This window comes from Myotis nattereri (assembly GCF_964212035.1).
Source record: "Myotis nattereri genome assembly, chromosome: 6".
NCBI classification, from domain to species: Eukaryota; Metazoa; Chordata; class Mammalia; order Chiroptera; family Vespertilionidae; genus Myotis; species Myotis nattereri.
Genome location: NC_138081.1, coordinates 80,337,186 through 80,353,650, shown reverse-complemented (window position 1 = coordinate 80,353,650; position 16,465 = coordinate 80,337,186). Strand labels below are relative to the sequence as shown.

The 16,465-nt window shown below is 38.4% G+C and overlaps 1 protein-coding gene across 1 annotated transcript in view; it reads left to right on the top strand.

Moving 5' to 3' along the window:
• The window catches only part of L3MBTL3 (L3MBTL histone methyl-lysine binding protein 3), an 84,359-nt gene that overhangs the window by 37,168 nt on the left and 30,726 nt on the right, over window positions 1-16,465 (top strand). Inside the window, exons 8-12 of the mRNA XM_081094952.1 lie at window positions 146-237; window positions 2,124-2,228; window positions 2,806-2,941; window positions 4,927-5,018; window positions 7,607-7,758. Coding sequence (XP_080951078.1) covers window positions 146-237; window positions 2,124-2,228; window positions 2,806-2,941; window positions 4,927-5,018; window positions 7,607-7,758 — 577 coding nt within the window. The remainder of the gene's footprint in view (window positions 1-145; window positions 238-2,123; window positions 2,229-2,805; window positions 2,942-4,926; window positions 5,019-7,606; window positions 7,759-16,465) is intronic.

Below are 16,465 nucleotides of genomic sequence, written 5' to 3'. Positions count from 1 at the left end.
GCCAAGACAGGAGACTGAGCACCAGCTGTGGTAGTAAGACAAGAGCCAGGCCTAGTGGTATTTAGGGAAGGGAGAGTTCACAATGCACATCTGTGAATGTTTTAGACTTGGAGATTCTGCCATCTTAATCTCACTTGCCTTTCAGGTTTGCCTCCTAAAGGAAAGAAGGCCTGGTGCTGGGCATCCTACCTGGAAGAGGAAAAGGCTGTGGCAGTGCCAGCGAAGCTATTCAAGGAGGTACGGCCGCTCTGGAGAGCGCTGTGTCTGACGGCACGGAGCTGCCGTACTATCTGGAGTCGGCACTGCCATGTCCGCTGTCTGTTTAGGACCTGTGACTTGGGATGATTTCTCAAGCATATTGTTTTGCATGTGTGTATTTATGTGGAGCGGTACCTGCAGGGCCAGCTAGCATCAATACATGACACCTCCCTCTCCCCCAAGCTGTGTGCATAGGCACATAGCTGTACACATGCTCTTTTCTCTCAGCATTTACCAGCTTTCACTCAATTTTAAGAGATATTTTTGCTATTACTAAAAAACTAGTAGATAAAGAAAAACTGGCATGAAATTTCATGTCAACATGAAGGCTTTGGGAGAATAGAAATGCGTTACTGAGGTTTACATAATATCACAACAAAAATCTAAAAATGAATTACTATATTTTATTAACTATAGTGAAAATATTGTATCATAAGTAATTTAAAATCAGTTAAAGGTATAGATGCCAAGTGTAATTTTAGCTAGGAGCTGCTGCCCCTGGGCTAAAACAGGGGTCAGCAAAGGGCCTTTCTATAAAGGGCCAGAGAGCAAGCATTTTAGTCTTTGTGGGCATCTGGTCTCGGGTGCTACAGCTCAGCTCTGTTGCTGTAATGAAAGCAGCCATAAACAATATGTAGGTGAATGAATATGGCTGTATTCCAATAAAACTTTAATTACAGATGGTGGCCTAGATTTGACCCATAGACTATAAGTTGACTCCTAGCTTAAATTATTTAATATTTAATCATAGTATGTAATAAGTCTGCCATCAATATCTTGTTATATATGTAGGAATTTAGGGATTTTTTAAAAAGTATGACAAGTAAATATTAGGATGATTTCTCTACAGTAACATATTTAATTTAAACAGTAGTAATCACTTTTGAACTTATTCTATGTAATTATTTACTGTAACGTCAGTCCTTTGAGGAATAGCCTTTTAACATTTTTTAAAAAGAAATTTTATATATAGGCCCAGCCAGCATGTCTCAGAGGTTGAGATAAGCAATGTATATAGATCCAAATCCTCTTCCCCTCTTAAACCAAATGATAACATATATCATTCATATTGTTTTTTGGACTTTGCTTTTTTGTTAACTTAATTTGGAAATTATTCCATCTCAGTTCATTATTTCCTTTATCATTCTTTGATATTAATGCATAAAATTCAATCTTACGGCTGTTCCATAATAATTTAAGCTGCTCCCTATGGATTGACATGTGACAAATATTGACATAATATGACACATACATATATATATATGATATATGTGTCAACCTTTAGGAAGCACCTTAAGTTATTATAGATTAGACATAAGAAGGAACACTATTGTACATATGGAAGATAGGTACACGAATCTTTTGCCATGTAAATGTTTTAATGAATAATTTTGTACACCTGCCATTTTGCACATATGGTTATCTCTGTTGGATAATTTCCTAGAATTAGAATTGCTGAGCTGAAGAAAGTTCTTTTTTAATGGATATCATGAGATTGCAACTTATATCCCTACTAGTGATGTCTGTGTGCATGTTTCCCTAGAGTCTTGCCAACAGTGTTATCAAACTTTTTTATCATTACCAACCTGATAGGTGAAATATATTTTTGTGTAATTTTTGTAAGACTCTTATGAGTGAAGATGAGCATCTTTTCAAATATGTGAAACATTTAAGTTTTCTTTTATGTGACCTCTTTGTAGTCTTTATCCATTTTCCATTAGATCATGAAGTGATCCTTGTCTTTTGAATTTTTAAAAGCTATTTATTTATTTGGTTAAAGACTTTATTTAAGAATGGTAATTATTCATAATTTTAATTAGACATTCAGGATAAAATACTAAAACTGCTGTCATTTTTCATTGTAGTATCAGTCCTTTCCATATAACAAAAATGGGTTTAAAGTTGGCATGAAATTAGAAGGCGTGGACCCTGAGCATCAGTCCGTGTACTGCGTCCTCACAGTGGCTGAGGTAAGCTTTATTTTTAAAGTAAAATGGTGACTATGGAGTTTTAATAATGGGAAAAGATGCCACTTGTTGAAGACATGCAAAGCTCAGGCTGCTCCCAAGTCATTATTTGAGAAAGAGGACCTGTTGACTTCTCTGTGTCTGTATTAGCCTTGGTCTGGCTGGATATCACTGCATGTGGAACTTTATGAAGGACAAGAAGCCAGCACACAGACAGTGTGCAACAGGGCAGGCGCTCTGGGACTCGGAGCAGCCGTGTGCCCTGTGCTGGGCTGGCTGCTTCCATGCCAGCCCCCCACGGTGATGCGCGAATGAGAGGGGGTGTGTGCATGTGGAAAAAGTATTTGTCACCCCGTATCCATGCTCCTGATGTAACCAGGGATGAAGCCAGAACACGGCAGCCCAGCCTTTCCCATGTACATAATAGCCTTTGCCTTTGGGTTTTGTCATGTGTTTGCTTGTGTTTGCTGCTGTTAATGAGGGGGCTTTGATGAACATAAGCTGTATCATACTGGATGTCCATGCACACAGCATTCTGCGTGTGTTTGTTTTTTAATTAATCAACCATCACCTATTTCAGGTTTGTGGATACCGGATAAAGCTGCACTTTGATGGGTATCCTGATTACTATGACTTCTGGGTTAATGCAGACGCCCTGGATATTCACCCAGTTGGGTGGTGTGAGAAAACTGGCCATAAGCTCCACCCTCCCAAAGGTATTGTCACTTTTTGGTTTCATATTTTAAATTCTATAAAAACATTTTTACCTGTTGATTTAGAATTTTTAAGAATTCAGTCTCTGTAATTCAGATAGGCCCAAATTCAAGCTTGATGAGCAAATACATTCATTAGAGTGAAAGGAAAAAAAAGTAGAGTCCTATTCAATAGAATAAACTATGTCCTTGTACTTATTTGCATATAAAATAACATTTGCATGATACTTAATTTTGACTACAAATAAATTTTAGCTACAGATTTCTATTTTATATATATATGTATATATATATATATATATATATATATATATATACTTGGAAAAGCTGATTTGAAAAATTACTTCTAACCTGTTTACAAAATTAAGTTTATTTACTCATATTTTAATGTATATGAAATCTCAAGAAATCACGCGTTGAATATATAGATGTCAATATTTAGCAGATTGTAAAGGACAATATAACACTAAAAATTGGTTTAGATGGTGGTTGAACTAATAGCAATTATTTTTTTTACTATTGAGTTCTTTACAGTCTGCCAATAATTTTGCCTGTTTCATGTTTACATAAAGATCCGAGAACAACAGATACCATATTTCAGTCCATGTCTTTGTTTAATAATGGCATATTTCCTTCCTTCTTCAGCTATTGCAATAGTAGTGTTAACATGATACAAAAGATCCCGGTTACTAGTTTGATATTTTGGGCCTGTCTCATGGTTACTGTTTTTTAATGGCATCCTTTGGTTTTAAGTGAAAAATTAATGGCAGGATGCTATTTTCAAATAGCTGAGAGATTAAACAAAAGCATATAGAAAAATATGAGGGTAAAAAAGAAAAGCTGTAAGCCTTTATGTGAATTGACTGCTTATATATGGTGACTTACTAGCTGTTCTTTTCATGCTTTTAATGGAAGTAGCAGAGAGCACACGAGCAGAGAAAATAAAGTGCTAAATTTCCTTTTTGTAAGGAAAGGTTGGCTTTATCAATATTAAACATGAAATTGTGAAAATTAAGGCAAGGACATTTCCATTATTCTAATTTACCAGCATGCTTACTTCATAAATCTTGAATTAGCAATCCTGTGGTAATAGGTCAAAAAGATTTAAACTGTTATATTACTATTTTTCCAGCTTCCCATTAATTCTTACACGTTAGTCTCCTGAAATAGAGTAGGTAAAAGAAAAATAAAGAATTCGACTATCCCAGATCACTAGCCTACTGCTGAGGAGTTCTACCTAAATACTGATAGAAATGCCCGGGTAATAAAAGAAGCATACCTAAGTATAATATGTATTTACTTCCTTAACCTTTTCTTTATATCCGTTACTGTTTATTCAGAATTGAAAAAAAATAGTATAATTTGCTGTAAATAAACACAACCTATGTATAAAAATGCATAGTTATGAAATATGATTTAAATTTTGTCTGTTTAAAAAAACCACTTGGCCCTGCCAGTGTGGCTCAGTGGTAGAGTGTCAACCTATGAACCAGAAGGTCACAGTTCAATTTCTGGTCAGGCACTTGCCTGGGTTGTGGGTTTGATCCCCAGGGCAGCCGATGGATGATTCTCTCTCATCGATGTTTCTGTCTCTCTCTCCCTCTTCCTTCCTCTGGAAGTCAATAAAAATATATTTTTTTAAAAAATCACTTGATCTCCTGATTTTGGCATGTTTGAATTACAGATAAAAATGGGAATGGACCCCAGATAGTTTAGCTCAGTGAATAGAGTATCAGCCTGTGGACTGAAGGGTCCCAGGTTCGATTCCGGTCAAGGGCACATGCTCGGGTTGTGGGCTCGATTCCCATTAAGGGGCGTGCAGGAGGCAGCCAATCAGTGATTCTCTCTCATCATTGATGTTTCTATCTCTCTCTCCCTTTGTACCTGAAATCAATAAAAATATATTTTTTTTAAAAAAGTGGGAATGGAAAACCAAGTGTGAAATATTTTGCTATGTTACTAAGCCTGTTTATATCTTCTTGCCCTAGGTTATAAAGAAGAAGAATTTAATTGGCAGACTTACCTGAAGACATGTAAAGCTCAGGCTGCTCCCAAGTCATTATTTGAGAATCAGAACATAGTAAGTACATCCAAAATACTTACTCTTAAAAATAAAAAGTGGCTGTGGAATATAGGATAAATTCCAAGTGATAGCAAGAAACTAAAATTTTATTGCTTTGGTAAATAGAGTACTCTTACCGTAATTAAATTTTAAAATTAGCTTAAAATCTTTATAAGTAAACTTCTTTTTTATAGCCATATCATGGTTGTCTTTTTTTATTGAATGGTAGCAGGCAACATAGTACAAAATGCAGGTGTAATTTACAGTTAAGGTGCATAAAAAATTAAATTGGTGGGATACTTTATTGTTACTGTCATCTGTTCAGGGTGCTGCTACAGTGGGATTCACATAGTGAGACGAGTGGAGCCCTGTGTGGATTTGTATGCTTGCCTTCACTCTAGCTTCTAGCTTTATTTTCAGTATAACAGCAGCACAATCTGATGTGTGTGTACTTTCTCCTTCTTGACCTGTATTACGACTTTCCATTACATTTGACATCTCTGAGGAAGCCTGATACCTTACATTCTTCTTCCTGGCCCAAGTTCTGATCCAATTGGAAAGAACAGAGAGCAAGCAGGTAGAAAACCAAAATATTGTCTTTGTAACTGGTAAGGGCTCAGTTGCATGGCCTATATCTGCTATCAAATGAGCTTCTTGCTTCTGAGCCCTAGAATTAAAGAGATTTACTGGCCCTTCCTGGCTCACCTCCCAAACCCAGGAGCATTGGACCAGGGCATACACACCCTCCCACATTGATAGAGTATGACCTGTTCCTTCTTGCAGATTCACCAGTCAGGTAACAGCGAGTGTGAATGTGGAAAGAGGCAGTAACGTTTCCATAACATTCCCTCCAAATGAAAATATGTATGAGGACTAGGGAAGATGTTCTTCCTCCAACCCCACCCCCACCCCCGCCCAAATACCCTCCATTTGGGAAATGATTTTAACCTGTTGTTTTCAGCATCAGTGGAATGGCTAAAAGATTCTCTGATCAAACTGAACATAAGCCTGGTCTAATTAGAGAACTGAAGGGTATGTGTGTGTGTGTGTGTGTGTGTGTGTGTGTGTAATAGAAATCAAATGAGCCATGTTAATATTTTAAAGTATCTTAATTGAATGGATAGTTTAATTGCTGGAATGTAAATTCTGCATTATTAGTAGGTATTTTCTGTTAAGACAAGGCCAGTTAGGTGGAAAACCCAGTGGCCTGCTCTCACTACTCCGAGTTTCCTCTTCCCTGCCTGGTTCTCTGATGAAGACTTCAGTTAGGGATTTGATTAACTGCCTTGAACCGTCTTCTTAAATTCCGTGCTTTGCTAGCACACAACTTAATCTTGTGTTATGTGATTGGTATCTAAGACGCAATTAATTTTTGTAGTTTCCTCTACCTTAGAATATTCAAATATTTATGGTCAGAACTCTGATAGATAATTTCAGGACTTAAAAGTATGCTACAAAGTATCTTTGTAGCATCAGTGACTGCTTCTTTAATTTAGCCAGGACTGAATTCTAACATTTTCAGGTACCGGGCCATCTATAGTTTGTAATGAAAATGGTATATTTATACTAAAAAGAGAGACAGCATCTGTTTTGCTTAAAGTAATTAGGATAGTATCAGTATTTTTCAGAAGGATTTTATTTTTATTTATTTTTAATTATATTTTTATTGATTTCAGAGAGGAAGGGAGAGAGAGAGATAGAAACATCAATGATGAGAGAATCATTGATCGGCTGCCTCCTGCATGCCCCACACTGGGGATCGAGCCTGCAACCCTGGCATGTGCCCTGACCTGGAATTGAATTGTGACCTCCTGGTTTGTAGGTCAACGCTGAACCATTGAGCCATGCTGGCCGGGCAGAAGGATTTTATTTTTAGATGATCAGAAGTATTGTGATGGGTATAATTGATGCCCAAGTACACTTCTCTGAGATTAGGATACTTTTCCTCACAAAAGATTATAAGGAAAGTTTACATTTTACTGCCCCTTAAGCACTTAAATTTTATTGAATTTTTTATTATCTTAGCTCCATGTCCCAGATGGCTAATAATTTGTGGATTTTCTTATATTACAAACTATTTGAATAGCTGTGTATATTAACAGCCAGTTCATTTATGAAGATGACCTACTTTCAGTACTCTTTTGAGAAATCTTTTCAGAAATGGGAATGAATGTGTACTGACTCACACATTTTTAACTTACTAAGTGCAAAATTAGTTATTTTGTGTAAAATAACTTTCATTGTTAACTCTATAATCAAGGAAGAGAAAAACAGAAAGGGAATTTATTTGGTGAATCAGACTTGCCTAACTACTATAGTTGTCTAAGGTACCAAAACACGAGTTAATATTAGTTAAACTCTGTGAGGCTGAGGGTGTTTTAGTTTTGAGTTCCACATGGTTAATTGGGACAGTTAATTGGGTGTAGCAACAGGGCATTTTTCTTATTGCTCTGTTGGAAAGTGACCCTGCTGTAAAGCTGATGCTTGATTCTTAAACGATGTGGACCCAGCTGGTGGACGCCAGGCCTTCACCCAGAGATGCAGAGAGGAGGGCGCGGGTCTCACTGTTGTGTGCTCATCTCTAATTAAATCTGTGTGTTTCACAGACAGTGATCCCATCAGGCTTCCGAGTTGGAATGAAGCTTGAAGCTGTAGACAAAAAGAACCCTGCGTTTATCTGTGTTGCTACGGTAACAGATATGGTGGACAATCGTTTCCTGGTACATTTTGACAACTGGGATGAGAGCTATGACTATTGGTGAGACATTTTTCCATTGCAGTGGGTGCTTTTTCTAATTTAGTGTTTATCCAGGTAAACCAGGTGCATGGTTTAAAAACAATCGTAATGCAAAGTTTGAACAGAAAATAAAAAGCTGCCCCACTCTTTTCTACTTCAAATCTTTAACTTTTTCCTGTTCCCTACGTTGTATATTTCTAAATGGCACCCTTTAGTTCTACTTTGTGATTTGTCTTTTAGTTGACTTCCTGCTGTGGCTGTGCACCCCATGCCAACATGTGCTCACATGTGACACACACAGACTCACAGCTTCCCCCTGCAAGCTTGAGTGTCATCCCCTATTTTTTAAATAAGTATTTTCATCTATCTCTCATATTTTTATGCCTAGCAGCTAATTTAACCATTTACAATAACTGAATACAAATATAGTAATTGAGAAATATTGTTTGTAATCCTTATTGTGTTTGGATATACTACATAATATAGTAAGAGCAACATATTATAAAATTATAATTATAAAATAATTATAATAAAGCCATTATATTTTGATTAAGTAATTAAAGTAATGATTTTACATATAGAATTCATGTTCATTGATTATTTATAATTCAGTTTCCTGATGAAAGGCATTTCTGAAGTGTTTAGTTCCTTCTAGAGAAAACTTGAAATGATAAAATTTTAGAGCAGTGATAGATATCTCGGATTCTTAGACACTCATCAGTTTTACTTGCATTATTTTAAAAAAGAGATATTGAAAGTCATTTGCTATTCTATTTTAAAAATCACTGATATTATATGTTACATATGCTTTTTATAGAATTTTTAAGATATAGATAAGTAATTCTATGTTTACATCACAGAGTCAATTACTTTTGAACATCTTGGTGTGTTTTTCCCCAGATTTTTTCTCCAAAGCATAATTTTTCCTCAAAGAATATCTTTTTATTCAGTTTGCAGTGAAAACCTTTGTTTAAATATAGACCATTTCAAGTATATACCAAAGTAGAGTAATAGAGTGATCCTCCTGCCACCATTACACAGCACCAGCACTTACCAATTTATATCCACTCTTGTCTTCTCTGCATTCTTACTCCTAAAATCTCAATTCCAGGGTTGTTCTAAAGCAAATCCCAGATATCATACCATGTCATCTGTGAATATTTCATTATATAACTTCTAAAGATAGAGATTCTTTTTTTCTGAATATATAATGTTGTAAATGCTATCGTGTTACTAACATATGTAAACATTCCACCCAGTTGTCTTGAGCTTTATTTTAGTTTGATGGTTCTAGGTCCAAATGAGGTGCACACTTTGTGATTTCTTGGATGTGCCTCTTGACCTTTTTATTGATTTTAGAAGGCAAGGCAGGGAGGGGGGGGGAGAGAGAAACATCAGTGTGAGAGAGAAACATCAATCAGCTGCCTCCTTCACACCTTCTACTGGCGATGGAGCCTGCAGCCCGGGCATGTGCCCTGGCCAGGAATCGAACCAGCAACCTTTCAGTACAGGTTTTGGCACTCAACCAACTGAGCCACACCAGCAGGGCCTCTTGATCTTTTCTAAAGTATAGATTCCAATTCCTCTGTATCTTTTTCTTCTCCTTATAACTGTTAGTGAAGAGACCAGGTTGTTTATCCTATTGAGTCTCCCATAGTCTGGGTTTGCTGATTGAATCATTGTCATATTGCTTACCATGTTTTTCTGTTCTTCGTATTCCCTGTAAATTGGTGGTTTTGTGTCATTTAAAATTATCTGTATTGATCTTCAGTGAGTGAATGGATGAGAAACTGTAAATTTAGAAATGATGTCAGTCTGTCCCTTCTGGGTCAAATACATGTCTCCCCACCTGTGTTTAATGTGCCGTGATGATGGCAGTACCAACATGATGACTGGGATCTAGGGGTCTAGTCCTTTGATTAATAGATGAAATTTTAAAGCAATTATTAGAGGGATTGATAAAAAAAAGAAAAAATAAGAGAGAACTCATGGACATGGACAACAGTGTGGTGATTGCAAAGATAAGGGATGGGTGGAGGTGGAAGAGGACAGAGAGAGGATAATGATGATGGAAAAAATAAAATGATTTGTTGAAATGAGAGCTTTTTGTTTTTGAAGTTCTGATTCATTTAGGGAGAATGGTTTTGTTTTTAGGTTTTGCTTGATTTAAACAAAATGGGTGAATGTTTAGTTATTTTACAGGGCTCTTAAAGTGTAAGTTGCTTATTTGACATAAGATCTATTTGACATACTTCCGGGTAATAGTGATGAGGAAGTCTAGAAGAATTTGTTTGATGCCTAGAGAGTAGGAAGGATCCTGAGTTCTTTTTTAGAAAGAGCAGAGAGAAAAAAATGATCTCTTGTAGCTCTGATTTTGTACTTTAATGAGCACAAAATAATCATTTTTAGGATGGAATGTACTCTGAGGATTTACTTATACTTTTAACTGTTGACATGAAATTATATTTTGTTAATTGTCAGAAAAAGAATACAGTGTTCTCTTCATCAGTATGCAATTGAGGCACATTGAAAATAGCTTAAGTGCCCTGGAATTTCTCCAGCCCACTTAAATATTATGTTCTTTGATCTTTGAATTTTGAAATATTTTTTTCTGCATAAATTACTTAAGTACGTAATTGAGGTTACAAATTGATTGCCTTTTTCAATCTAAAATAGTTTGGAACTGAGATTTTGTTTTCTTCTTTGAATTGGATAATCATTTTATCTCTTTACCTTAGTAGAAATTTAAACACACACGCACATTTGTGATATTACATGTTTGGTTGCAATAAAACATTACTTTCTGAGAGGAACACAATGTAAAATTTAAATCTATGTAAGATTGAAATCTTTTTTTTGAAAGGAAAATCGTATATGTTAGAATAAAAACTGGCTTACCTCCAGGTTTCTGTTTAATTCTATACCCTGACAGTCATTGGACTTAGAATCATCCTTAATATCACAGGACATTGAACTAGCAAGGACTTTGAAGATGTGGGCGGGGGAGCTATCGCAGTGCGGGTGCCCCGTCCTCCAGGCAGGGGCCGCCTCTTCCCCTCCTCATCTTCCTCCTGCCTGGGCTGGGCTCCTCTCGGAGCACAGGGAGAAGGTGTCACTCCCTCTGCTCCCCCAGGCACTGGGAAGGAATGTAATTTTTAAGAAATGTTCTTTACATGAAATCTCGTCTTTTGGGAACCAGGAAGGCATGAAAAGCAGGACTTGGCTGACTGTTGAGTTGACAGACCTAGAGGAATGAGGCTGCAGCTTCAGCCATTGAATTCAGTCTGGTGCTCCTGTGGGTCAGGGCGAAATTCACCAAACAGACCCATGAAAAAGAGAAGCACTGAGTTAATGAATTGGACCAAACAGGCGGCTGCAGCCTTTTACTGAGTGTATTTCAGTGGACAGTGAACATTTTTGTTTCTTTTTGTTGTTTTTTTAGAGATGGAGTTTTTACATTCACAAATTGAGAGTAACAGTAATTTCTTGTGTGTCCTCAAAGTAATGTTTGCAACATGTTGTCAGTATCTTAGAGAAATGTCAAAGGTAACAGGTTTGCTGTCCTCTGTTGAATTTGGGGAGCCCCCTTGGCGACAGGAATGAGTTCCCCAGATGAAAGAAACCGGGGCGGCTGCACTTCAGCCCCGAGGGGCTCAGGATCTGGGGAGGGAGAGGAACACTCCGCTGTCTGGGCTGCAGGGTAGGTGGTGGTTAGTGCTTGGTTATTAGAACCAGCTGCTTGCTGGCAGTGGGCACGGGGAAGGAGGGGCTGGCAGACTCCGGGAGAGTTCTTCAGGAAGGCTTCTTGGAGGACGTGGGATTTGTGCTAGACCTTGAAGGAGGATAGAAATCGGTACTTAGATGTTGCCATGGAATTTTCCTGGCCCAGGAGAGCTTGTGTTTAAGCCCCCGGTGGGTGGGCGTGGGGGAGAAAACAAGGGTATGTTTGGGGAATGGCAGCCAATCTAGTCAGGTAAGTGGCTTAACTCTTCTAAGCTTTAGTCGCCTCCTGTACAAACAGGATTAACAACAATACCTATCTCATAGGGTCTCATAGCTCATGTGAGGATTAAAGTAAGGGTTTTAGAAGCAGAAACCAATTTGCCAAGAGTAAGGAGATGACTCTAAGGGGCATCAAGCAGCTGGAGTTTGGCCCTGAAGGTGAAAGTGGATATTGCTGAGGGGAAGTCGACCTCAGGAGGGTTTGCTGCAGAGTCTGAGCCTGGTTACAAGCCACGCTGTGGAGGGAAAGAGGGGAGCTATCCAGACTGTGGACAGTTGGGGGCACCAGGCTAACCTTGGGATAGGACAAACTCTCTTCCCTCTCAGCCTAGAGAAAATGAAGAAATTAAAGGAAAACACACTAGGGCAGTGGTCGGCAAACCGCGGCTCGCAAGCCACATGTGGCTCTTTGGCCCCTTGAGTGTGGTTCTTCCACAAAATACCGCATGCGGGTGCACACGTACAGTGCAATTGAAAATTCGTGGCCCATGCGCAGAAGTTGGTTTTCGGAAAGGAGGTAGACGAAACAAGTACACAAGACGAGTGTGGATGGGAGAGTTGGAAGGGGTCGACCTCAGCGAACGTACCTCAATCAGATTGAGGACATTTTTAGCAAAGGCCAGCTTAGGAGTACCCTAATTAAGTTAATAACAATGTACCTACCTATATAGTTTAAGTTTAAAAAATTTGGCTCTCAAAAGAAATTTCAATCATTATACTGTTGATATTTGGCTCTGTTGACTAATGAGTTTGCCGACCACTGCACTGGGGTAATGAGATGGCATCTTTATATTTTCCAATTGGGTTTGTTGGTTTTAGGGGTGTTTGTTTGTTTGTTTGTTTGTTTTAGAGAGAGTGTAAGGTAGAGAGAGAGAGAGAAACATCAATGTGAGAGAGGCACATCAATTGGTTGCCTGATGCATGCTCCCTGACCAGGGCCAGGGATTGAGCCTGCAACCAAGGTACATGCCCTTGACCAGAATCAAACCTGGGACCCTTCAGTCCACAGGCCGACACTCTATCCACTGAGCTAAACAGGCTAGGGTCCGATCGAGTTTTAAGAAGGAAATGCATAGTATTGAAAACAGCTACTGTGGAGAATGGGATTGGAAATGAATTGGGGATCAGAGGAGAACTCGCCGACTCAGCCCAGTGCGGTCCAGGGGTTGGTAGACGTAGTGGAGTGATGGAGGCTGTGAAGTGTCAGCACATGTGGGAGCCAGGAAAGAATGGCACCGGAAAATAAACTGACAGCCCTCATGCTCTGGATTTAGGGAGTGGGAGAGCCAACTGTCCTGTGTTTCTTCAAGAAGCTAAGCCATTATTGCTTGAAATGAAGACTTTGATGTTTTCCTTATGTAAGTGTCTTGAAGCTGTTTTTGTCTCTCTGCCTAGGTCTGTGCAGCCCAGTGCCCGTGTGCATTGGTTTTATTTAGCTTTTGGCTATGCCCGCTAAAACCAGGATCTTTTTCTTTTCAACCCGAGGACTTAGTGAAATCACTTACCCTCTTTCTGTTTCCATAAAATAAGGATCTTAATGTCTACTCACTCTTCCTACAGTATAAACATGGGTTTTTCATAAATTATTATTTCCATTATTATCTACCAGTCTGGGTTTGACTGGATTTTAGCAGCCTTCATTCATGATTAATTTGCACTTGTGAAATGGACTTCAAAAATTTTTTTGAAGTGGATTTCTTTGATGATGTACTTAGACCCACCCCCGCCCCCACCCCCACCCCCACCTCCCCAAAAAAGAAAAGAGAGAAACAGCAATCAAAGATTTGGCAAACTTTTTACATTAGCTGTTCTTCATTGTATTTCTTCTTGGTTACATTTCTGCTTTTGAACACTAGATGGGACTAAGATGACTTGTGTTATAGTAGTAGCTGAAAGGATTCCTCAGCATTCCGACTTCTGAATCAAGTCCTGTCTGCTTATTGAGAGGGTTTAAGTTAACTAGATACAGATAGGGCTGTTTTCATTTTTTCAGTTGATATGGCTTTCTTGTTTATTTTAAATGGTGACTTTGAGAAATATTTAGATAAGATTAAAACCTTATTATATAAGATTCAGGTAATACAGGAATGCGTGGTCAATACCGCAGTATTTTTCTTATTTGCAACTTACAGAGAAATCTAATAAAAATCAAAAGAATTAGTAATGTCTAATGCTCTTACTTTAATCACCATGAGCCTGGCAGATAATTATAAAAAGTACTTGATAATTACCTGGGAAGAAAAAAAAATTAAACAAATGTTACATGTTTCTTTTGTTCTTCTTTTTTTTTTCTCATTTTAAATGAGCCCTCTATGAATTAACAGCTGTCCCTAAAATAAAAATGTCCCTAAAATAAAGGTAATGCATCATTACTAATAATAGCCAAATGACTGTCTAGAAAAAGAATAGTGTAGCTGGAAATAGAGCTCCATAGCTTTGTCTATACAGTTTATAACAATGCATCTAAAGGAATTGTGTATTAAAGTATATTTTATGAAAATATATATTGTAAGAAATGTCCCAGTTGCTGTATGAACTTGTTGGCCTAACAGTGCTTGTTTTCCTTTCACATTTTAAAATGATATGCACATAAATCTTTAACCCTAGTGTATAGGTTAAGAAAAATAATACTGTTCCCTGGTGGGTAGCTTCAATTGGTAGGAGCGCGGTCCGTACACCAAGAGATTACAGGTTTGATCCCTGTTGGGAGCACGTATGGGAAGTAGCAGATTGGTGTTTCTCTCTCACATTGGATGTCCCCCCCCCCCCCAAGTAATCAATAAACATATCCTTGGGTGTAAGAATTAAAATATAAATAGTGTGAGGGAGGGTGGGTAGGAGATAAATGAATAAAGGAAGAAAAGAAGAAACTTTAATTATACACTTAAAGGGATTTTCTACTAAAATAATTTTGAGAAAAATCAGCATTAAGTTGGGTTTACATAAACTCACCTTCGGTTACTCTTCACAGTTCCCTTAGGAAGGTTGATTTGCAAAGTGGTGCCTATATGTTAATGTAATTCACTTAAATTTTTTCTTAGAAAGTTCTTTATTTTTATTGCTTGTTTATTCACCAGAAACTCCAGCCATTATTACCTTCTTGGCTTTCTATCTTCTAGTTCCCCATCTAGACGACTGTGTTGAGATTTTCTGATCTTTTAGGATGGACTCAACAGATCTGGTTTATGAAGCAAGATTGGAGTCTTTGGCATCCTTAGATCAACATTTCCTAAAGTGTGTTCTGCAGAACATTGCTGTTCCACATGATGCTAACGGGTTGCCCACCAAAGTAGCACTTCACAGTGAAATATCTGTAGGAAATGCTGGGTTAAACCATTTGAAACTGGTTTGTTTATAGCATAACAACAGTCTAATATGCTAATGATATGTTACATAAATCTCTAAGAGGGAGATATAGTATTTTCCTAAAGTATTTTGACTTCGTGTTTTGTTTGTTTTTTTAACTTCATTATGCCTATTATTTTTGAGAATACAGATGGGAAATGTTCTACCAACTTTTAAAAGAAGATATTGTGATATGCCTCTATATACCTATTTATTTTGTAATACTACTAGAGACCCAGTGTACAAATTCGTGCACCAGTGGGATCCCTAGTCCTGGCCTGCGGGATTGGGCCAAAACCGGCTTTCCCACATCCCCCGAGGAGTCCCGGATTGCAAGAGGACGCAGGCTGAGGGACCCCACTGGTGCACGATCGGGGCCAGGGAGGGACCGCGGAAGGGCTCCAGGGCGTGTCTGGCCCATCTCGCTCAGTCCTGATCAGCCAGACCCCAGCAGCAAGCTAACCTACCGGTTGGAGTGTCTGCCCCCTGGTAGTCAGTGCACATCATAGTGAACGGTTGAGCGGCCTTAGCATATCATTAGCATTTTATGCTTTGATTGGTTGAATGGATAACCGGATACTTAGCATATTAGACTTTTATTATGCAGGATTATAGTACTCGCGTGAATATTGTGTTTGCCTGGCAAAATCCCAACTCTGGTAGCATCCAACTTTCTGCCTGCTGTATGCCTGTGCCTAGGCAATTGAGTATAGCTGGAGAAAGAGGTGCATGTGCGTGTACACACACACACACACACACACACACACACACACACACACCATGCTGATTGGTTTGACTTCACCTTCATGACCACTAACCTCAAGTGAGCCCTTAGTTCTGCCCTATAATTCTACTACAGATCCTTGCCCAGTCTCCCAGACCACTAAGTTTCACTCCTATTTTTCCTCCTCAGATTTCTCACAATCCCCCCCTTACCTATTCTCTCTCTCAGCTAGTAATCTTGCTTCCTATTGCATTGAGGAAAAAGACACAGTCAAAGGGATGTTCGCATGCTTCCAGTATCTCGTCTGCTGGGTATCTTCCTGATCTCTGCCCACAGACAGGCCCTTCTCTGTAACTGCAGGATCCCCCTCCCTCCCTGAGTCAGTTCTGCATCAGTAGGCCACCCTTATCTATTGAATTATTCCTACTAGTACCTAAGTGGAGCAGGGATTTTTGTTTATTTCCCTAGCTGTTGTAGTCTTAGCACCTTGGATGGTGCCCTGATCATGGTGGTTGCTCAGCATATATTTCTTGAATAAATGGAGTAATATTTCCCATCCTTTCAAAAAACATTTTATTTTGAAATTCATTCTACTCGTAAACTTCAAGTTTGTAAAATAGTACAGAGAATTTCCATATGTGCCTTACCAGCTTCCCC